The sequence below is a fragment of the Ylistrum balloti genome, unplaced genomic scaffold (assembly GCF_031769215.1).
Source record: "Ylistrum balloti isolate Yb309-2 unplaced genomic scaffold, AGI_CSIRO_Ybal_v1 Utg369722, whole genome shotgun sequence".
Classification (NCBI taxonomy): Eukaryota; Metazoa; Mollusca; class Bivalvia; order Pectinida; family Pectinidae; genus Ylistrum; species Ylistrum balloti.
In genome coordinates, this window is record NW_026781941.1 from 106,909 (window position 1) to 132,492 (window position 25,584).

At 35.4% G+C, this 25,584-nt stretch overlaps 1 protein-coding gene across 1 annotated transcript in view; it reads left to right on the top strand.

Annotated features, from left to right (window-relative positions):
- The window catches only part of LOC132565432 (ceramide synthase 4-like), a 33,774-nt gene extending 11,650 nt beyond the window's left edge, over window positions 1–22,124 (top strand). Inside the window, exons 2-10 of the mRNA XM_060230073.1 lie at window positions 414–540; window positions 5,510–5,616; window positions 6,235–6,292; window positions 14,308–14,358; window positions 14,545–14,637; window positions 15,466–15,594; window positions 17,110–17,216; window positions 17,721–17,877; window positions 21,966–22,124. Coding sequence (XP_060086056.1) covers window positions 414–540; window positions 5,510–5,616; window positions 6,235–6,292; window positions 14,308–14,358; window positions 14,545–14,637; window positions 15,466–15,594; window positions 17,110–17,216; window positions 17,721–17,877; window positions 21,966–22,124 — 988 coding nt within the window. The remainder of the gene's footprint in view (window positions 1–413; window positions 541–5,509; window positions 5,617–6,234; window positions 6,293–14,307; window positions 14,359–14,544; window positions 14,638–15,465; window positions 15,595–17,109; window positions 17,217–17,720; window positions 17,878–21,965) is intronic.
- Window positions 22,125–25,584: the final 3,460 nt, after the last annotated feature.

Sequence of the window (25,584 nt, forward strand, 5' to 3'; positions counted from 1 at the left end):
ATATCTGTCATTCAGTATACCCTGTTATATATCTGTCTGATGATGAGGAGTCAGTAGTCATAAATAGGATTGGAAATGACACAGTTTTGCTTGATAATGTGTTACCAAGTGTGACCATCATTTCAAGGCAATGTCATTCATAGCAGTTATAAATCCTATAGGAAGACAGGACAATGATTAGATGAATATTTCGATCCTATTTGCTATATATAATGTAATTAGATTGATTCTTAATGAAGTTGGTCAATACTTTATGGAACAGATATTTTGATGAGTGGCATTATATGATTAGACTAAATAACACTTTTTTATTATATGAGAAGTGGCTATCAAACCGATAATATCTCTTTATATTTATATACAGGATATACCATGTAGATATTAATGTTGTTTTCTTTTATTGTGTTTTGTAGGTTAATATTTATTCCCTTTGGGAAACAGTTTGGAATCCGTGTCAAAAGACCAAGGAATGCTGTGCCTAATCCAATCTTGGAAGTAGAATATAAAAAATCTAAATTTCCGAAAGAACCAGTAATAGAGGTATAGTATATTTAAAGTTTGTTATATTCATCACTAAACAGACATTTCCAAATCAACCTGACACAGGTTATCCTAAATTATATCCCAGATGGTTTCTTAGTCAATTTCACCAATTTGGCTTAGAAAAAGTGTCCTTTAGTTGATTGAGTGGAGGGCCAGCTTGAGAGCCATAGATATTGACCTATGTTGCCTTTGAATTATTGACAAAAATATATCATTGTTACTTTTAGAATAAAAAAAAAACAGTTCCTTTCTGAAGGCAGTGTATATCAGCCAGGTTGATTATGAAAATTTTATCCATAATTTCCACCATTAACTTCTGATTTTGTTCCATTAAAGTATTGTATATATATATTCCTACCATTAACTTCTGATTTTGTTCCATTAAAGTATTGTATATATATATATTCCTACCATTAACTTCTGATTTTGTTCCATTAAAGTATTGTATATATATATTCCTACCATTAACTTCTGATTTTGTTCCATTAAAGTATTGACTTGTATTATATAGATGAATTTGAATTTCTTTGCCGTGGGTATAAGTTACTGTACCTAACCGATGCATAATTAATTTTCTGAAATGAAATTCATGATATTAAAACATGATAGGTTTTTTATACACAAAAAACAATATTATTTATATAGGAACATTTATTGACTGGTCCAGATGGAATGAAGTGTAGAGTCAACATTTATCACGATATGTGTCATCTGTATAGTGTATACAAACATCATACTCCTGATGACCAGTATACTGGTTTTAGAAATATTGTCCAACTTAAAGTCATTGATATTTAAAGCAAACAGAATATCCTTTTCAGGGTTTGACAAAAAAAAGGATAAAAAATGATTGTTTGATTTTTGTTTAGACCTCTATTAAAATAATGTCAGAAGTTAGAAATAACACTAGTTTATACAACACAAAATTTTTCCTACTACTGCCGAAGCGGTGGAGATGTTCTGACTAAAAAACAGAGGATTTTTAGACTCAAACTCAAGAGGGTACAGTTCTGCTATAAAATCAGATGTTGCTGTCTAACTCAAAATCAGACAGAGTCTGACTCAGAATCAAGGAAGATGTTCGGACTCAAAATCAGTTGGTGTCCTTACTCAAAATCAGAGGGGGTCTGACTCAGAATCAGAGAAGATGATCTGACTCAAAATCAGTGGGTGTCCTTACTCAAAATCAGAGGGGGTCTGACTCAGAATCAGAGGAGATGTTCTGACTCAGAATCAGTGGGTGTCCTTACTCAAAATTAGAGGGGGTCTGACTCAGAATCAGAGAAGATGTTCTGACTCAAAATCAGTGGGTGTCCTTACTCATAATCAGAGGGGGTCTGACTCAGAATCAGAGAAGATGTTCGGACTCAAAATCAGTTGGTGTCCTTACTCAAAATCAGAGGGGGTCTGACTCAGAATCAGAGAAGATGATCTGACTCAAAATCAGTGGGTGTCCTTACTCAAAATCAGAGGGGGTCTGACTCAGAATCAGAGGAGATGTTCTGACTCAGAATCAGTGGGTGTCCTTACTCAAAATTAGAGGGGGTCTGACTCAGAATCAGAGAAGATGTTCTGACTCAAAATCAGTGGGTGTCCTTACTCATAATCAGAGGGGGTCTGACTCAGAATCAGAGAAGATGTTGGGACTCAAAATCAGTGGGTGTCCTTACTCATAATCAGAGGGGGTCTGACTCAGAATCAGAGGAGATGTTCTGACTAGAAAACAGAGAATGTTCTGACTCGTAATGAGAGGGTGTAGTTCTTATATAAAATCGGAGGTTGCCATCTGATTCAAAATCAGAGTATTGGTTTCTTATAAAAGACAATTATTTGCATTTGTTGGCAAGTTTACTGAACTGGATGGGATTATTTCCATGCATGGTCTTATTGCTTGATAACTGTAGAACATGGCTTCCTGGACATACCATATACTGTGGGACTTCTCCAAACAGACCAAACATGGGACATGAATATTTGGTCAGTTTAGGGAGGGTTCAGTTTGTAGAAGTCAAGCAAGTTGACCAGTCCATACTCTTGATTTAATTTAACAGATTCATTCTCTTCATTACATTAACCGTTCACATTCACTTTCAGCATTTACACTCAACATGTCCAACAGAATACAGATAACAAAATTTTTTATAAAATGAAAATTTTTCAGTAAAGTGAAAAAACAGTGATAATTGTATTCTAGTCAAAAAGAAATCTGCGCATTGCCTGGCGCTCTCAGAAGTAACATGATTTTACATACAGTTCGATGTGGCCCTGGTCAGATGGTTGGTTTGTCTGAAAATGTTACCAACCAATATATTTGATGAATATGTGTTTTGTTGATCAGCTTAAAAACTTATCTTCTAAACCGACATTTGATGAATAATTCCATTATATATATATATTAAATTAACTTTATTCAATTACTAACGATATAGAAGCAAAACTGCAGCTTTCTATTTCTGCACCAGTACATATTTTGGACTTTATCAGTAGCTGTTTCTCACTTCGGTGAAATGATGGACTTTTTGTGGTTTCAATTTGTCGTTGGAGGTAACTTTACATTATGTATATCATAACCTTCCTGATCAAGGTTGGTGTAGTATGCAAAGCCTACCCATGCTAGGCATAAATGCCAGAGGTGCAAAGCTTATTACTGTTACCACAGGTGTTGATTTCTTGGTCTGCGGGTCCAAGCTTGGGTCTTGATTGTTCAGGTAATGCTGGTTTTCAAAAGTGATGTTCGGAATATTCAAGCATATTGCATACAAAATCGGTTTGGTATTTGGAATTGAAAGGGATCGGTATTGGGAAGGATTTTTAAGCCCAAAGTGTCATGATGACCTGTAGCTATTGTACTTCATCTGTATAGTCCACCGTCCACAGTACGTAAACTTCGGACATTGTAAACTTCTCCTGAAATTCCATCTGTGGGATTGAACTCCCAACTTGCATGAAATTATCCTAAGATGGTCCCGACCAAGTGTTGTTATGTGGGTATGTCTGAAATCCAAGATGGCTGTCACGGCTGCCACCTTGAAAAAAGTATTTTAAACTTCTTCTCAAGTTCCACTGGTGCCATTGAGCTAAAAGTCGGTGGAAATGTTAAGGAAATTTAGCAACAAAATGTTGTTATGTTTTGACCTTGTCACGGCAGACAGGGAGACCATTTTGTAACATGATTGTGCAATAATGGTTTTCCTGTACAACACCTATTTCAAACTTTTCGAGTTTCACCACTGGGATTGAACTCAAACTTTGCTGTCAAAAAATAGGTAACACTTATTACAGTTACCTACTGCTCACCAAACTACCATCTGCATCATAGAAAACAGCTTCTTCGTGAATACGAACATTTTGACCCATGAAGAGAACCAGCTTTGCAGAAGAAATGGTTTACATGTTCATATAGCTCAACCACTCTGAGATGTTGTACATTTGTAGTGATTCAAAGTTCATCATATTATGTACTAGACGACCTTCATCAGATAAGAACTAGTGAAGGTCAGACCATGTTACTGGTGATTTCACTATTAACACTGTCAGTACCATATTTGTACAGCAGTAATTAAGCACTGACAAGATATATTGCTGATCTGTAGAATTACAAACAAATGGTGTCATCCTGCTTAAATACAATTTATATATTTTAGAAATTTATAATTTCTGTCTATGTTGCATTGCATTTTGTGAATAAGACAGACCTGCTCTATAAGTGTTGAATAAAATCAAAGCTGAGAATGTAGATTTGTATCTTCAGGCAGCTCACCTAACTGTTGATGTGATGATGAGGTGTTAATGCACCAAGGTAGACATGATATTGGCAAAAAGCCAGGATGCTGGGGAATTTCTAACATAACCAAGTACTCACTAGGAGGCGCCATTGATTTTATGTTTGTAAAATGAGCTAAGAAGTTCAGAATTATTTCACTGAAGAACTTTGAATTCGGCCACTCAGCCCAACAGTACATCGATCAATTTGTCCAAATAACAACTGCTACCAAATTTTCAATGGAAGTGCTTCTAGGGTTGGAAAACTGACATTTATTGAAATAGATCTTTGTCCCATGCTTTTGCAGTGTATATAGAGTTGTGGCCCTTTATTCTGGGTGTTTCATCTTGCTTGGGACATACTGAGTCACCTTCAATTGCCAGATTTTATAACTGTATGTGTATTTTTGCAAGGAAAGGAATGACTCTAACATGAAAGTAAAATAGGTTTTTTGCCACATTCTACTAAATATTTAGATAAATATACTTTCTCAACAGCTATGTTTATCTTTAGGTTTTGTTCAGTATAGAACATGGCTTTCCATTGTTTTTAAATAACATGAATCTACTGTTTTAACATATAATTGAAAATACTTTGTTAAGGGACAAAAAAAGAAAGAAAATAAGATGTTATTTGGAAAATTCCTTTCATGTTGTATGTATTACAAATGATTCTTAAGTGGCTTAGGTTTTACATTTAGTTATTGTTTATAGACCTACTAACATCTTAAGGATATCACATGAACCAGAAAAAAAATTGATATATTTCACTGGAACAATTTTGGTAAATCCCAGTGAAGTACATACACATCTTGTATTTGAAGAAGTTATCATGTCCTATAGGGAAGGACCAGGTGTTCTAAATGAAATCCAGCACTTTTTTTCTGTTACAGACAACTAATATATTGGTGTTTTAGTAAAACTTTTAATTTTGGAATACATTCATGGTATATTTATCACTGCTATCAATAATAACAATAAGATAAATTTCAGACACACATGTAATAAAACCCTGCAGATCTGTGATTTCATGTATTTCTGTTGGTCCTATAGTGACGTAATGATCATAACTTCATGTTATGAATTTAAGGAACACAAAAACAAAGTAATATAACTTGAGATCATGAATCTCATGGGAATGCTAGCTCATAAAAAATCTTCAGTATTAGTAATTTAGTTGTGAAAATAACCTTCATTCTTTCAGAGCCTGGTAAAGAAGACCAGTTTAACAGAACGAGAAATTCAACGATGGTTTCGCGTCCGTAGACAACAGGGGTCACCTGGTAATATGCAGAAGTTTTGTGAATGTTGGTAAGTTATGTTAATACAAAAAAAAAGTGTTTGTGCATACCAGGAAAATTTAGCCTTACATGATAATGATTTTAAAGTGAATTAAAAATGTAACATGACAATTACCTTTGTTTCCTATTGATAAAGCTTACTTTGGTATGATTGAATATCAGTATATTACTAAAATATTGATGGTGATATATACCCTGGTGTTTAAGTATATTAGTGGAAGTTATTATCAGTCATTTTCAGAATAGAAAAACAGCAATCTTTTAATATGCTGAAACTGCAAAATTTAAGTGGCTTTGAAAAAAATATTATTGACCCAGTTGGTAAATGTTGATGAAAGTGGGACAATTATAAAAGCCTTGGATTTCTTAAATGACATTTATATCTTTCGATCTGTCAGTGTAAATATTTCACAGGATGTTAAGATTTTAAATAACTTTAGAGTCATTTAATATTGCTGGATAACATCACTATTAAAATCCTCGCTAATCTACTTCCTGCAGTATGATGTTGGTAGAATTTACCCAGCAAATTCTTTTGTTAAATGTTCCTTAATTAGAGGCAATATTTTCTTAGATCTTATAAGTTAAAAGTTAAAGTTTCAAAGCAACTTTTCTGTTTGTTTTACAGCTGGAATTTCCTGTTCTATGGGTCTATTTTTATTTACGGAGTGATCGTTCTATGGGATGTAAGTATGAATGATGGCCATCTCTATTGGTGTGTTTTCGCCTTTATAAAACATTAATACACAATTTCTTTTAAACACCACTCATTCATTATTCATAAACTTTCTGTTTTACACTTTTTGGAAACTTTTTCCATATATTTATGTTTAAAGTGAAATAGCTAAATGATTACAGAAACCTATATAGTCAGTAATGATCTGAGGAAAGTTGTAGAAAGAATTGTAGCTATTCAGCACTATTTGTCAGCAGAAATTTTCACAATCTTTAGAGATAAGAAACACACAATCACTTTGTTTATATACATTATCTACTCCTGTTCTGTGATTTATCTAGTGAAAGCAAATAGCTGGATTGATTAGGTCTTGTTGGATGACAGCAGCAGTAATCTGCCTTTATGCAGCGAAAGAGTAATCTGCTCTTGTTCAGTGATAGTCAGGATGAACTGCTTTTGTTCAGTGATAGTCAGGATGAACTACTTTTGTTCAGTGAAAGTCAGGATGAACTACTTTTCTTCAGTGATAGTCAGGATGAACTACTTTTATTCTGTGATAGCCAGTGATCTACTTTTGTTCAATGATAACCAGGGTGAGCTGCTCTTGTTCAATGATAACCAGGATGAGCTGTTCTTGTTCAATGATAACCAGGGTGAGCTGTTCTTGTTCAGTGATAACCTGGGTGAGCTGCTCTTGTTCAATGATAACCAGGATGAGCTGCTCTTGTTCAATGATAACCAGGGTGAGCTGTTCTTGTTCAGTGATAACCAGGGTGAGCTGCTCTTGTTCAATGATAACCAAGGTTAGCTGCTCTTGTTCAATGATAACCAGGGTGAGCTGTTCTTGTTCAATGATAACCAGGGTGAGCTGCTTTTGTTCAATGATAACCATGATGAGCTGTTCTTGTTCAATGATAACCAGGGTGAGCTGTTCTTGTTCAGTGATAACCAGCGTGAGCTGCTCTTGTTCAATGATAACCAGGGTGATCTGTTCTTGTTCAATGATAACTGTGGTGAGCTGTTCTTGTTCAGTGATAAACAGGGTGAGCTGCTCTTGCTCAATGATAACCGTGGTGAACTGCTCTTGTTCAATGATAACCAGGGTGAGCTGTTCTTGTTCAATGATAACCAAGGTGAGCTGCTCTTGCTCAATGATAACCGTGGTGAGCTGTTCTTGTTCAATGATAACCAGGGTGAGCTGCTCTTGTTCAATGATAACCAGGGTGATCTGTTCTTGTTCAATGATAACTAGGGTGAGCTGCTCTTGTTCAATGATAACCATGGTGAGCTGTTCTTGTTCAATGATAACCAGGGTGAGCTGTTCTTGTTCAATGATAACCAGGGTGAGCTGCTCTTGTCTGGTTTAAAGAGCGATTTGTTCTTGTTTATAGATAGCCAGGAGTTATCTACTTTTTTTAACGATAGGCATTCATCATCATGTCATATACATACAGAGAATGATCTGCCTTTTGTTTCACTTTATCAAACTTTTAGCTAGAACATTTCACTACACTTTTGTCTTAGTTAGTACAGAGAAGGATCCACAATAACAACATTTTTCTATCCAATTCACATCACCTGCACAAACTTCATTAAAGCTTTGCTTAAACTTAAATTGATAGAAATGTTGTTTCAGGCCCTTTTTTCTCAGAAGAAAATAAAATGGAAGTATGGAAATCTGATTTCATTTTTGCCAAACAAAGAATGTTGTGAGGATTCTGAATAGCATGGTTTTTACTCAGGAGTTGAAAGGAGATATCGCAGCAGATTTACTCTACAATTATTTGTTTTCAACGTTTTGAATAACATTTCTGGTGGTTTCACTAAATTGACTTGTTGCCTTTGAATATTCATGTAAAGCTATGTGATATAAAGTTTTATTCTGGTTGTAACACATAAGTATGAATACAAATATAGATTTAAATAGATCTTTTGGTGAAAGTTGTCTGTTTAATTTAGGTCTAGAGGGATGACTTTTGTAAATAGAATGTGAATACAATTTGTAGGTTTAAATGTTTTGTTTAAGATAATCTTCGTTTAGACATGGATCTAGGTTTCTGTGTAAATGAGTATATTGTTGTAGGTGTGATGTATATATGGGTGTTATAAAGTGTGAGATTTCTTGCATGTATAATGTGTATATGTGTACTAAAATTGTGGTAGAAGTTTCTGTAGATTTTGATTTCTGGTTGTTGATAGAATTAGAGATGATATATTAAGATGGACAATGCTTTGTGTGTAGAATCAGAATTAGAGATGATATATTAAGATGGACAATGCTTTGTGTGTAGAATCAGAATTAGAGATGATATATTAAGATGGACAATGCTTTGTGTGTAGAATCAGAATTAGAGATGATATATTAAGATGGACAATGCTTTGTGTGTAGAATCTGTTTTAGAACTGTTGTATATCATTTAGTGTTTTAGACTTCGTAATGGCTTCTGCTACACAATACAGCATAATAACTAAATCTTATCACTTTCATTTCTTCAAAAAGGGTAAAGATGATAGTGTAATATACTTGACAGAACTATTTACATTTTGTCTCATTAATTACACAAACTTTATCTGTTATAACTTGGCAACTTGATGTCATGGTTATTCTTATGACCTCTGGTATTAACACAATGTCGCTGATATTTTGACAACCTTTAGTGTTAACACAATGTCATTGTTACTTTGACGACCTCTGGTATTAACACAATGTCGCTGATATTTTGACAACCTCTGGTATTAACACAATGTCGCTGATATTTTGACAACCTCTGGTATGAACACAATGTCATTGTTACTTTGATGACTTCTGATATTAACACGATGTCACTGATATTTTGACAACCTCTGGTATGAACACATTGTCAATGTTACTTTGACGACCTCTGTTACTAACACAATGTTGCTGATATTTTGACAACCTCTGTTATTAAAACGATGTCACTGATATTTTGACGACCTCTAGTGTTAACACAATGTCATTGTTACTTTGACGACTTCTGTAATTAACACAATGTCGCTGATATTTTGACGACCTCTGTTACTAACACAATGTTATCATTATTTTGACGACCTCTGGTATTAACACAATGTCGCTGATATTTTGACGACCTCTGTTACTAACACAATGTCATCGGTATTTTGACAACCTCTAGTGTTAACACAATGTCGCTGATATTTTGACGACCTCTGTTACTAACACAATGTCATCGGTATTTTGACGACCTCTAGTGTTAACACAATGTTGCTGATATTTTGACGACCTCTGGTATTAACACAATGTCAATGTTACTTTGATGACCTCTGGTATTAACATAATGTCAATGTGGTATTAACAGGATGTCATTGTTACTTTGACGACCTCTGGTATTAACACAATGTCAATGTTACTTTGATGACCTCTGGTATTAACATAATGTCATTAGGTTTTTATGATGATCTGTGGTGTTTTCCTAATATCATGATTATCACTAATTTGACTTTGTGTGTCCTCCATTGTGTCACAAAATGAGGCTAATCACCTCTGTTTTGAACATGTCTTTATTAAGGAACGTTATACTGATTACTTGGTTAATTAATCTGTGTTATATTTCTAGATGCGTCTCCTTTACTCTCCATTAAGGTAAATCAACCATCGGAAGCCCTACTTGTTTAGTTTGGGGAAATGTTAAAGAACTAGTCCTATACACACGAGTATGTAATGTTTTAAATGACTTCTAAAATGCTGATACATAAAAAAAGGAGATCTTTTTAGTGTTATACTATATTAAATACCTTCAAGGGATATGATATTGATGTGTTAGACTTTGCTGTAGGGTTCATTATTTTAGTGTTATACTATATTAAATACCTTCAAGGGATATGATATTGATGTGTTAGACTTTGCTGTAGGGTTCATTATTTTAGTGTTATACTATATTAAATACCTTCAAGGGATATGATATTGATGTGTTAGACTTTGCTGTAGGGTTCATTACCAAAAACATCAATTTGTTTTATGTATATTTTTAGCAGTCTTTTACAAATTCTGACATTACAAAGAGTCACAGAAAACATCTGAAAATTAGGTTGAGTGTATGATATATATATATATATGTATAAAAAATGTGTTGAATTTTTATTGATATTCAGGAGACGCTAGTATTAAATTATATAAAAAAGTTAGGCTGAATTGAATTGATTAGTGTTTATTAACACATGTAATTTTATATTGTTGTTCTACGTAGTCTTTTAATAGACTTTCAACAGTATTAAAATCATCTATCTTCTCCATCCAATTCTCAAGTGATGGGTTTTATTACCAAAATAGTAATTTAAGAAATGGCTGATGTAGCAAAGATCACTGGAATCTGTAACAGCCTACAACTAAAAATAACCTCTAACCACTGAAAATATTGAGGAGAAATTGAAAGAATTCTTAAATGGTTGTACAAATAGCCTTGGTTCTACAGAGTCTGTAATGTTCATCAGTTGTAATACATGATAAAATGAAAATGTTTGTGGGCAAAAAAATAGAATCTTAATGCAATAACTTCTTCAGCAAAACATTTAGAGAATGAAATCATGTTCTTACTAAATTGACTAGGATTGGAGTACACTTAGGAGTATGTTTTAAAACATTACACTCTCTTTGGGATGGATATGCATGTGTGGTATTTTTCTTACTTATCCTGGAATGAGGTCTGGGTGTAGATTTAGGCATGGCATGTTTGCAAGAGCATTTGAATGAGGTTTCTTTACAGCTTCATATTTTCTTATCAGATACCAGTCTTCATCTAGATTCCTGAATCAAGAAAATTTCAATATATTCATTATCATTTAATTAAAAACTTACTCATTACAATTAGCAACTTTTTAGAAATTCCAAAGGAGAGATTTGATATGCTTATAATCCCAAGCCTTGTTATATTGTCTGAAACACTACCGCTGGGCTCTCAGTTTGAATAATTGTCAGTCTTAAAATTTATAACAATTGAAAAAGATTTCCTAATAATTCATTTCAGAAATTGGGGTAAAAAAATAAATTGTGTTTGTCATGAATGGGGAGTGTGAGGAAATGTGTATTATGTATCTGGTGGCATAAAAACTAGTTTCGATTTTAGAGAGAGGAAAAAAAGTTAGCATTTGACAGTGTGTCTGCATGCATTTGTGAGACGGTCCAACCATGTAGACTGTGTTTCTTGTTCAGCTATTTTATGGATCTTGCAACAGATTTCCATTCATGTATGTTTCCAACAGTTATGCAGTGTTAATTTCCGTTTCTGCACTTTTTAAAAATTAAAACGATGATTTATTCAAATCAAAAGAATAAAATTTTACTTTAGACCATTTTGACACATGCTAAATTTCAATGGAAAATCATCACAAGTGATGGGGAAAGTCAGTTGTCTTCTCCTTATTTTCAAGGAGAAATTCACTTTTTATGCAAATTTTTTTCAGCTTGTATATCTATTTAAAAATAGTTCATTGAGCTTGCTGCAGAATGTAGTCTGCTGAGCTTTACTTCATAGTGAATGTTTCATCGGGGGAAAATATTCTGGATCTGAGATTCTAGTAACTGGTGCAAGTTCAGGTGTATCCAATTATATTCTCTGGTGTTCCCTTTCTTGTTCATTTGAGGCAACTAATGTGGACCTTATGTTGTTGAAAGGGAAGTAGGAGACAAGGCCCAGCCTCAGTGTTTGGTCAACACACATATTATCATGTTATCATATCAAGTTCTTAAATCTATTTAATTACTTGGTATATACACCATTTATAAAATAATGATGAATTGTACATAATTCATCAAATTATCTTACATTTTCTTTTATTTGAGATCAAATTTTTTAAAATCCATTTTTGCATGCTCATTTACCAGTATTTTGGTAAATATCCCTGTAATGGCATGTTGGTGAAATGGAGCCCCTAGCTCCCAGGGATTATGGTTATGGCTACATACATTTTAAGCACGGTATTATATTGATGTTTTGATAAGACGGTCTGGATTACTGTATGTAATCTGTAGTGAAGTCGGGGACCAGCATACATCATCTGACACAAAGTCTTAGGGTGGGCTTACTACAGCAACAGAAAAGGAACATTAGACATGGGAGGGTATACCAGACATGGGCTTATCAACGTGTATGGTATGGAAAATCACATGTAATTACTGTCAAGTAATACTGTTTCCTGGAAACTCTTGCTGAAATTTAACTTTGATATACTTATTGGCTTCTTTTCAAATTTGCCTGCAGTACAGACAGGATTAACCTACTTTATACAGGTAGTACATCATGAAATCAATCACTGGTTATTTTTTATCCATGATCAGTACCATGATAAAATACAAAACAATTTCCCATTGATAATTGCTGAATTATATATCTGTATTAAGATGGTGGTGGTGCTATGGATGGGATCTGGCAATCCACAACGGTTGCACTTCAGGTGTAATTTGGTTTTGTGTCCTTAGCTGCAGAACCTCCCTGGTGTAGGGGGACATCATTCGTACTTTCTCCAGCATTGCTCGCCCCTTGAGTTGGTTCATCTGATTACACAATCCCCTGTGTGTTTTGCTTTCAGCTTTATCTCCAATGAACATGTTTTGTACTATTGTGGAAGAACTTGTTTTATTTGCCCCGATTGGAGTTTTAGACTTTTTGATATCATCAGCCACTTGTTCCAGTCATCCTCGGAGAAACCACAATTCATCAAACTTTCTTCTGTGTTAATCCTATCTAGTATCACCCATTAAAACACTTTCACAAGTTATCTGATAAGTCTGTCTCTGTTAATCCTATCTAGTATCACCCATTAAAACACTTTCACAAGTTATCTGATAAGTCTGTCTCTGTTAATCCTATCTAGTATCACCCATTAAAACACTTTCACAAGTTATCTGATAAGTCTGTCTCTGTTAATCCTATCTAGTATCACCCATTAAAACACTTTCACAAGTTATCTGATAAGTCTGTCTCTGTTAATCCTATCCAGTATCACCCATTAAAACACTTTCATGAGTTATCTGATAAGTCTGTCTCTGTTAATCCTATCTAGTATCACCCATTAAAACACCTTCATGAGTTATCTGATAAGTCTGTCTCTGTTAATCCTATCTAGTATCACCCATTAAAACACCTTCATGAGTTATCTGATATACAGAGGTCAAGTAGTCAAAGTTTGTTACACCCTTAGCATGATATAGGAACACATTCATTCAATAGGAAATGATTACCTTGTTTATCATTTATTTACCTTTTTATCGAGAAGCTTTCCTGCCATAGTTAGAATTTCAGTACTGTTTTGGTTATTTTCTGTTTTACAGTGAAATTTTCCTAATCATTTTCATCTAATCTATTTCCACATCTTTACATAAAGGAGGCTCTTATTATGATTAGCTATCCTGAAACCTAGAAGTTGAACTACGTTGTATACACATGTGCTTATTAGGCATTGGTTCTTGAAGAATTTTCATCTCCTGGAGATTTATTTCATTGATGTTTAAAAATATCGGCCAAAGTTAAATGATGGCAACAGTTTCCTGGTGAACAGTAAAACAAACTAAGATTGTTTGATGAATTCTTGAAACCAGTTTTTGTGTGTAAGAAGATATGAAGAGACGAGGGGGCTAATGAATATATATTGAATTCAATATATTTGCTAAAAAATAATAGCCAACAGAAAAATTCTGTTCTGGTGATGTTAAGTGTAGAAACAGGATTACCTGGTTAAAACTTGGAGATACTACAAAGTGTAGAAACAGCATTACCTGGTTAAAACTCTGAGATACTACAAAGTTTAAATGATTTTGTGCTATATAACATCAACTTATTAAAACACAGTAGATACGGATTGTAGAATTTTTATAGCTCAGACCAGTACTGTTAAAGTAGATATGCTAGATTTTTGTAAACCTTCACAAATATATTTACAAAAGTTAAAGATAAGAAGAGTAAACTAAAAATAGATTTTGAGCTATAAACTGATGATGTATTTGGTTTGTACGAAAAAAGTTCCGTTATTTACTCATGAATTTTTATTTTCTAGGAACCATGGTTTTGGGAAACCAAGTACTGTTTTATAGACTGGCCTTATCAGGTAAGTTCGTTCTTCAACAAATTTATATTCTGATCATGGATTGTTTCCTCTGTTATAAATTCTGGACTTAAGGTTTTGATTCCGGAGGAAAATTCATAAGTTAGGACGGTAAATGTTTCCTCATTCACAGCAGTTGTCAGACACCTGTTGTATGATTTGTGTATAATGATTGTTGTCTTGTTTCAGCATATCTCTGATGGCCTGTATTGGTATTATATGTTGGAGATGGGATATTACTGGGGACTGCTTTTTTCTCTCATGTTTGATTACAGACGCAAAGTAAGTACAACAACTCCTGTCACATTAACAATCATCACATCAAAGTAAGTACAACAACTCCTGTCACATTAACAATCATCACATCAAAGTAAGTACAACTCATGTCACATTAACAATCATCACATCAAAGTAAGTACAACAACTCCTGTCACATTAACAATCATCACATCAAAGTAAGTACAACAACTCCTGTCACATTAACAATCATCACATCAAAGTAAGTACAACTCCTGTCACATTAACAATCATCACATCAAAGTAAGTACAACAACTCCTGTCACATTAACAATCATCACATCAAAGTAAGTACAACAACTCCTGTCACATTAACAATCATCACATCAAAGTAAGTACAACAACTCCTGTCACATTAACAATCATCACATCAAAGTAAGTACAACAACTCCTGTCACATTAACAATCATCACATCAAAGTAAGTACAACAACTCCTGTCACATTAACAATCATCACATCAAAGTAAGTACAACAACTCCTGTCACATTAACAATCATCACATCAAAGTAAGTACAACAACTCCTGTCACATTAACAATCATCACATCAAAGTAAGTACAACAACTCCTGTCACATTAACAATCATCACATCAAAGACAGTACATTTCTTATGCTGTATTGTTTTCAATCTATATTCTGCTTTGTCTTTGTCGTATCAACTGGGTCCACTGTTGCCCTTTATGAAGGCAGTAAATTAACTCTATCTGGTAGTTTATATAGGAAAATAACACATTTTGGTGTATTTTATATATTTGGGGAAAGTTGTGAATCAATTGATATGTATTCAGGTCTAAATTGATTGATATATTTTAGGATTGGATGGAGATGACACTTCACCATGTCATTACACTACTTCTGATGGGATTCTCATGGGGCATCAACTTTTCTAGAATTGGTTGCATGATAGTCATAACACATGACGTCGCAGACAACTGGATGGCTGTAAGTATAGATATCACACATGATGTCACAGACAGCTGGATGACATCACAGACAGCTGGATGGCTGTAAGTATAGATATCACACATGATGTCACAGACAGGCGGATGGCTATAAGTATAGATATCACACATGATGTCACAGACAGCTTGATGGCTGTAAGTATAGATATCACACATGACGTCGCAGACAGCTGGATGGCTGTAAGTATAGATATCACACATGACGTCACAGACAGCTGGATGGCTGTAAGTATAGATATCACACATGATGCACAGATAGCTGGATGGCTGTAAGTATAGATATCACACATGACGTCACAGACAGCTGGATGGTTGTAAGTATAGATATCACACATGACGTCGCAGACAGCTGGATGGCTGTAAGTATAGATATCACACATGATGTCACAGACAGCTGGATGGCTGTAAGTATAGATATCACACATGATGTCACAGACAGCTGGATGGCTGTAAGTATAGATATCACACATGACGTCGCAGACAGCTGGATGGCTGTAAGTATAGATATCACACATGACGTCGCAGACAGCTGGATGGCTGTAAGTATAGATATCACACATGATGTCACAGACAACTGGATTGATGTAAGTATGGTCATGACTCATGACATTGCTGACAACTAGTTGGTTTTAAGTAGGAAGACAAAATCAATATTTATGTAAATAGGATAAAAGTTTGTCTTCCTTGATCCTTCAGCATAAGTGAATAACTTATGTGTAATATTATTATCTCCCTTTTTTTGTCCAATTAAAGGGGCATTTATGTCTTACAGACCTTTGAGTTTGTGAGGTATAATTTGTAAGAAAGGTTTCCTATAGTTCCACTTTTATTCTATATAACTATTGAAAAGTTTGGTAATTCTGTCATAATGACTTCCCCTCTAGGGAGCCTCTTTAAAATTAGAAATCTATATGTAGATCATGATAAAACCAAGTTAATCACCTTTATGTCCTTATAAATCATAGGATTAGGTTTCAGAATTCTTGCCTGAATTGCAATAAAAAAGCAGTATGGGTTGGTTTAAAGTTGTTTATCACTTAAGTTTATCACTTCAATGTACCCAAGAGGTTATTGGATATTATGGAATCAGATTGTCCATATACTGAAAATTAAATTGACAACTTCTCCTAGACTTGAAGGTTAATGTTATTGACCCAATGACAAATGTCATTACTACTGCTACCTTAGATTGTACATCTTTCTATTATATTTTCAGTCCAATGATTTTTAATGGAGTTATGTCCCTTGTTTAATCGTTCTCATGGAGCGATGTCTATTTGTTGAAAATTAGTCTTAATCTTTGTCTAAACGGCTCCTCTTAACCTTGTAAGCTCAGTAAAATTCTATTATGTCTTAACTTCACCTGCTGGTGTTGTACATATCTATTTTTAGATTAATCTGAAGTATACAATGACTGATAAGATTTTGTTGTCTAGAGATCCCCCCTCCCCTCTTATATTAATTGTGACGGTCTTTGTTATGTTTGATTTTTCAGAGTGCAAAAATGGCAAAATACTGCAAGAAACAGAAGCTATGTGAGGTGTTATTTGGCGTGTTTGTTATCCTGTGGCTTTTCACACGGTGCTACGTTTTCCCCTTCAAGTAAGCATTCATTATATAAAAATAAAAATGTTGTCAATTTTTATTAAAAACTTTAATGTTTATATGAACAGTCTTTCAATTTAGAGAAATCTTCCTATCATATTTACTTTTGTAATTGATTTTTATTTTTTGTTTTGATTAATAATGAGGGCATAGCTGTGGGGTGCACAATGAGAGCTCTCAAGTGGCAAAGATGCAGAGTTATCTCCCATCCTCATTGTGTAGCAGCATTATTGAAGTGGTCAGAAAACTGTGCTATAGTGGAGAAACAGAAAACATAGTCTTGAACTGCAATAAATTGATTGAATATATATATACTTCTTACTCACTTGAAATGTTGGTTTATAGTCTTCAGTGTCCTTTTGTGTTAAGGTTCAAATAGACCAACTTTATCATATCCTAGTGAGAGTGATAGATAATAATATTTTGTTACAACCATCGCTATTTAGTGCATGGATGGTTTCATACTTTATTTGAGATGAAAGGATATATTATATGTTGTAGAATGCTGTATGCTGGTATGGTGGAAATCCACGAGTATGTGGATCGTTTTCCTGTTCACGATATTTTTGTTGGACTGTTGTTGTTCCTTCAAGTATTACATCTGCTCTGGACATACTCAATCCTTTCTATAGCATTCCAGAAGTTCACCGAAGGGGAGGTAATTGCTGTTTTATTTTTGTATGCCTCAGGGTATGACAGTTATATTGTCATTCTTCCCTAATTCAATAATTTCTGCAAAATGCTGGTTTATGCGGTAGGTCCCCTCCTCTCCTTTGTAGAATATATATTCTCATCCCTACTTACTTTGGATAATTTCTAGCATGTTTGACTAAAATCAGACAAGAAGTCTCGTAGGAAAAGTTGAAAATGTTCTATGTATGTAACTTTATATAGGCCCCATAATCAGGGTCATCAACGGCCCAGTACGAATTTACATGTAGACAGAGGATAATCCTTGTCACTCAATGTTAAATTTCATTTTGTGAGATTGAAACTTTAAAGTGTACCCTGAGAGTAATTTTATATTTAGATATAATGTTAAGAATGCCGTAAAAATAATAATAATGAAAACCCTGTCAAAATCCGTCGCCCCAGTGTCGAGTTATTAAAGCTCAAAGTCGTCGATTTTCACCTGTCCGCCCAGGCCTAATCAGCCGAATCGTCATTTCCGCGGAATCGAGGCTCTTCTACTCGTGACGTCATAAGTTCAACAGAAATGGCAGTCAACATGACTGACAGTGACAACGACACCGCAACTGAGAGCGATTTGAGCAGGAGTTTTGAGGAGTCTGATTATGGTGTGAATGATATGTCTGAAGACGGAATCCAGCCCTACCGATTTGAACTGGAATTACAAGACGATGTATCCAGTGAGGAGGAAAATGACCCTTCGAAAAGTGACAATCGCTTGGGCAACATAGATTGGCATGTACTTCACTTGGTCTCACCAGTAGTCATGAAAGTAGTCGAACAGTGAATCGTCGTTTCAAAGAAACAAAATAAAATTGGGTGTGGTTTTGGACTAATTTTACTATCTTCAAGTCTCGATCAACAATTTCTGACATCGGGAAATCGCGTTTGTGCAAGACTATGCATATATTCACGAGGTGTCGGGAATTTTCTTACCGAAGAAGTTTCGTCCGAGGGGAATTTTTCTTTCCAGGGAATTTTCGTTGCACTATGGATATATATAGATAGGGTGTCAACAACCAATTATAACACCCTCCGCTGTGTTAATAATAAAAATTTGATGTTTTAGAAGTTTAAACAATTATTTGACTGGTTTTTACCCTAGCACTGGTACGCGTCTGTTGTTAGTCGACAGGCGTGTCGCCTCACAGGTGTCACAATTGTTTTTTCCAGCCACAGAGGTGCTAATTACCTAACCTGGCACAGGTGTGATTATGAGTTTAGATGACATCTCTACATTGTGAACTGTGTTTTCAAATCAAGATTGGTGATCTTATTGTTATTTTTACGATCGCAAAATTAATAACTAAACAACATCGTCTGCTGGAAGATCTAAAAACCAAATACACCTTATACAAACAACATACACACATAACCTATTCTATAAATTCTAATAATTCTATTCTATACTATATAATAGTTGTATGAAAATTCTCGGGGTGAAAATTCCCGTGACCCATTCACGACTAGGTCGAGTATTAGGCGTTCACGATTACGAAGGAATAATATTCCTATGACCGCCCAAGTCATAGGCTAGCCTATCAATTTAAAATGTTTAGTTGTAGAATTAATAACAAAATATCAACCTAACAAATATACTTTTATTTAATCAACAATCAGTTTTATTTATCGACGTCATGCATCGACACCCCATCCGTGTTAGTGTTAGGACAACCATACACACCGCTTCCCTCCTCGATAGGAAGCCATTTTAGCGGATTTAAGCGCTAATTCACCGACCCCTCGTTCACTACCTTAGATATTGCGAAGATGTGAAGTACGTTCACGTAAATAAACAAAGAAATTACCACGGAAAATCCCGAAATAGATCATGTAGCACAGTAAAGACAATATGGCTGCATCAACAAAAGCGTTGAACTTATGACGTCACAGGTTTGGGTGCCCGAAGACGAGGTCAACGCCTCTCAGCCAAAGGTGTGTTTTTCAGAAAAGTCGCAATTTCTCAGTAACGGAACATTCCACGGCATTCGCGTTTTCGGCATAGCATATCTTATGTGCAGAACTATTTTTCAAGGTCAACATAGCTGACCTCTCAGGGTACACTTTAAGCTCTTGTGTATAACATAAAATGTAAACAGATGAAATATAACAGTTATTCAGTCAGAAACAAGGAATATTCTGTTTGTTATATTTTATCAAGTCCTTTCATTGATGCTAGTTTTGAATTGCATATTTGTCTATTTGTGTATGCTAATCACTTAATAATAATGAAAGTAATATCATTACTCTGCCAGATAATATAGTTATACATCTAGGACACAAGTCTTCCCATAATTGATTTTCTTCATTAATAATTCAATTCTTTTCAAGATTTGAATAACCAATTTTACACACAACTTGCCAGATGTTGACCAACTGTGAGTCATAAGTGATGTTTTCACTGCAAATAATGCTATCTGATCGGTCAAAACTTATTGCAAAAATCACACAGTATTTTCACTGAGTGAAAATGCCATTTATATTTAAATTGTAAAACCTTATGGGTTTTTTTTGGTTATGATTCCCATGTATATTTGAAGGTCTTTGTTTGCAAGTGGACATTGTTAAAATGATCTGATGTGAACATATACATGTCATAAACAATGTACATGTGATTCACTTCTTCATTCTGAAGATCTGGAACTTATTTAACACAAAACATACACCGTAAATATTCGCGTATAGTGCGCACTCGCGTATAGTGCACAGGTACTTTTTGGAGATCAGATTTAAAAAAAAAAAAAAAAAATCTACAGAAAAATTAATTGACTGGTCACTGCGACGAAACATTTGATGTGGTCTGATCCATTGATAATTAGGAAACCACAATGAGCGTGACCCTAACACCTGTAATTACCTTAAGTAAACAAATTTACCCAGGTGACCTAACAAGCATGAAAGGCTTGGCTGATTGTATAATTAACGGTTAATGACAGTTAACACGTTGAGTATGAGGAGACTGATGACACCCGGCTTGGGCTGAACGCGTACTATTGGTCAGAAAACGATGTTGTTTTAACTGTCTGAACATTTTCAATCCTACCTTGTCGCCATAAATCAGGTGGTTTGTTCAGTATAAGCATGATCTTTCATGGTATCTGTACCTACCGCGGTATCCGAAGGTATTTAATGATAGATTGTTTACACCGACTTCGACATGGGGAAACTGCGAACGCCATTTGACTACGCCGAGAGACTGGAGTTTCGTGCCGCCGGTCGCCACTTCGACATTCCAGAGTGAAATATCAAGGCACGGAAGAAAGAAAAGACCGTTTAGAGTCCCAACCACTGACCAGAAGGGCTGACATACGTGCGACAGCGAAACACCCAGAGATGGAGAGAGAGAGAGCTGTTCAACTTTGTATGCGATCGCCGATATCCCGGCATCGTTGCCAGTACAACAGAACTGCGCGTGCGGGCCATGCAGATCAAGAGAGGTCATGGGGTCACCAACTTTGGGCATCGGTGGGATGGGCTGTCCGATTTATGAACAGAACGACAATCGCTTAAAAACTTCCGGATTCATGGAATTCCACAGATACATCATCAAAATGACGGGAAACGAAAAAAAATTAGATTCACCGTTATGCTAGCGGGAATGGCAGATGATTAAAACATTTAATTTTTTTGTTGTTTTTATCTCCAAACTATCATATAAGACCGACATCTTTAACATAAAACTATGTGATGGGAGGTAATCCAATATGGCGGATGCAGAACTCGGGAATGATAACCCCCGGAATGGCATGTACCTGCGTATAGTGCGCACCCCCTTTTTGACACGACAGTTTCAGCTTAAAAAAGTGCGCACTATACGCGAATATTTACGGTATACTAGAATATTGACTCAATCATTAGTATGTAAGATCTTTTGATGACAAAATTTTCTTATTTCACATTTGCCCAAATTTTGGCAGTCAGATTAGCATACTATATGCAGCTGACCTTGAAATATCTTTCTACAAAAAAAAAAAAAAATGGCACCCGTAATATAGTCGTCAGCTTTGGTCAACCAGGACATGGTTTGTTGATATATGATGTTTTTTCTCACTCCAGTTAAAGAAGGATGTACGCAGTGACACAGAAGATGATGACGATGAGACAAACAGCGATGATAATGCTAATGAATCAATGAAAGACTTTAACACCATTTTGCCTCATGTTGGTAATGGAGACATGGGTAATTCTGAAGGGCTGTTACAGCGGAAGTCCTAGAGTATTTCTGGTGTTTTCAGGAGATTTGAGGAGGCTTCCTAATTCTGTGACATGATTTTTGTTCCTGGCTCAGATTCAAATCCTGTCTGATGCGAACCTACACACACACACAGTGGATAATTCAGGGTCCCTTGGATAATTTCTCCTCAAGAATTTGACTGATGCACATCACTGGACTGTTCATTCCATTGAAGGTTAAACTGGTTGTAATGATCACTTTTCCACCTTCCCTCCACAGATATAAAAGTTAATCTGGGTTCCTTCCAAAGTTAATATCTGAAATTGTCCATTATAAAGTCCCTCCAAGAACATAGAGCCAACAACAATAAAAAGAAAAGGAGAATGATGTCAAAGGCTGTTTCAACTTTTAAAGTTTCTAAGTAAGAATAGACGTTCCCTCATATGAATACGGCCATTTAACCAAATCTTGGCTTATAAGTAAGAAAACAATTGAAAAAAAACTTTGATTTGAAATTTTTCAGATTAAGATTTATCGTGAGGTTTATAACCACTATAACATAGAAAGAAATAAGGGATTTTTCCTGAGCAAATCAAAGTTTGATTAACGGCGGGCCCGTTATACTTTTAATGACCAAACATTTAGTTTGTTTTTGAAGACTTCTATAGTCTGGACCAGATATTTTTCAGACCAACTGGACCCAAATTACACATGTTTAAAAGTAATCACTGCATTTTGCTTTTTGTTTAAAAAGAAAATGTCATTCTGTATTGTTGATCCACATTTTGTCCCATTCTGTCATGAAATCCATGTATTTACTTAGTCATACATATGTAGTTGTGAAGATTATCATTTTTGTTTTGTTATTTTGATTAAGGCCTCTACTGTTCAAGCTGAAGTTAGATAGACTAACACATAAATCTAGCCAATATGTTTCCTTTTTTATGTGCTTTATTTAGAAATTGTATAAAGATATTAGCAAGGCAAACTAGTCGATAAGTTGTCCCCTTGTTTGTGATTTGTTTGGAAGTATGATTAGACAAGCAGAGAAAACTAGTCAATAAGCTTTCTTCTTGTTTATGGTTGTTGTGGAAGTATGAATAAGGAAAAGCATTTTTCATCATTTACACAAGCTTGACAGATCAAACCTGTGTGCCAGGCCTGTCAGCCCAAACCTCTTTACCCAGGCCTGTCAGCCCAAACCTCTTTACCCTAACCTGACCCACCAAACCTCTTTACCCAAACCTGACAGATGAAACCTCTTTTCCCAGGCCTGTCAGACCAAACATCTTTACCCAGACCTGTCAGACCAAACCTCTTTACCCAGGCCTGTCAGACCAAACCTCTTTACCCAGACCTGTCAGACCAAACCTCTTTACCCAGACCTGTCAGACCAAACCTCTTTACCCAGGCCTGTCAGACCAAACCTCTTTACCCAGACCTGATAGACCAAACCTCTTTACCCAGGCCTGTCAGACCAAACCTCTTTTCCCAGGTCTGTCAGACCAAACCTCTTTACCCAGACCTGACAGACCAAACCCCTTTACCCAGGCCTGACCCACCAAACGTCTTTATCCAAACCTGTCAGACCAAACCTCTTTACCCAGACCTGTCAGACCAAACCTCTTTACCCAGGCCTGTCGGACCAAACCTCTTTACCCAAACCTATCAGACCAAACCTCCTTACCCAGACCTGACAGACCAAACCTCTTTACCCAGGCCTGACCCACCAAACGTCTTTACCCAAACCTGACAGACGAAACCTCTTTTCCCAGGCCTGTTAGACCAAACCTCTTTACCCAGGCCTGTCAGACCAAACCTCCTTACCCAGGCCTGTCAGACCAAACCTCTTTACCCAAACCTGACAGATGAAACCTCTTTTCCCAGGCCTGTCAGACCAAACCTCTTTTCCCAGGCCTGTCAGACCAAACCTCTTTACCCAGACCTGACAGATGAAACCTCCTTACCCAGGCCTGTCAGAGCAAACCTCTTTACCCAAACCTGACAGATGAAACCTCTTTTCCTAGGCCTGTCAGACCAAAACTCTTTACCCAGACCTGACCCACTAAACCTCTTTATTCGGACGTGATAAACCTCTTTTCCCAAGCCTAACACACCAAACGTCTTCAGCCAGGCCTCTGACACACCCAAACCTCTTTGGTCACATCTGACCCAACAAACCTCTTTACTCAGGCTTTTTACACCAAACCATTTACCAAGTCCTGACAAACCAAACCATTCTATCTTGGGCTTGGTAGACAGACAACTAAATCCATATTTCTGAAACCAAGGAATCTTAACTGAAATGATAGAGGTCAAGGTTCATACTTCAGTAAGAGTAAATGAAGTCCTGAGAAGAACTGGTTGACTTGTTTAAGTTAACCATGGTACTGTTAGAAGTACCAACCTATATCATCATCATCAGAAGTAAGGAAAACTAGTGGACGTGTTTGCTCAGTCAACCTCAGCCATCAGCTTAGTAGCCACTTATTTGGAATTTGAGGATAATTTTAAAAAAAATGCTTGTACAAGTAGTGAATGAATGTGATAGTGAATATGATATCCTACCATCTTACACACATCTCATTATCATGTTGCCTTATAAACATGTACTGTCAGTACACAAACCAATCTGAGATTTTCATCTAGTTGTCATTGTTGTCTATACATTATAATTCCATGCAGACATCATGCTGATTTACTTACCCATACTATGAACCCTACCCAAACAACAGAGTTTTGTACGATTGAAACCTAGAAAAATGTCAAAGTATCCCTAAGTACCACAACATGAATTCTATGGTTTGTTGTAATTTATCTTGGTGTCTGATCAATAGTAAAATCAGTCATTTTCATTGGGGTTTTATTTTTGTTAGTTACAAGGGCACTGTTAATCCACAAATTCATATGTCCACAAACTTAAATTGTGTTGTGTTGAAACCCAGCTACTGACTCCATCCATTCATAAACTTGAGGATATTTAGAAAGAAATGAGCATTGTAATCTACTCAAAGTATCATCTGATTTTCTTTCTGTTGTAACACTACAAGCCTCTCAACACATAACTCTATTTATTGCTGGAATTTTCAGGAGAATTGTTGTGATGGAGCTTGATTATAAAGAACAGTAATATCTGGTAGGATATATCCTGTAATGCTATATATGGTAGTACTAATATATATAATGATTTATCTGGTTTTACCAATATATCTGACAGTACCAAGTATAAAACAACTTGCTTTTTTAACTTACCTTGTGTACATTGTAGATATTTAATTTTTTCTTCTTTTCTATTTCCCCCCGTTTTTTCACACAAATGACATATTTATTTAATGAAAGCACTTTTTACATTTTGTGATGTGAATAAATTGTGACATTATATGACTACAATGAAATAGTGTTACACGCTTTCAGATATCATTATCATAATGTCACTATGGAGACAATTGACTGAGAGCCAAAAAACAAATTACCTAAAAACTTCCAAAGTATTTGTATACA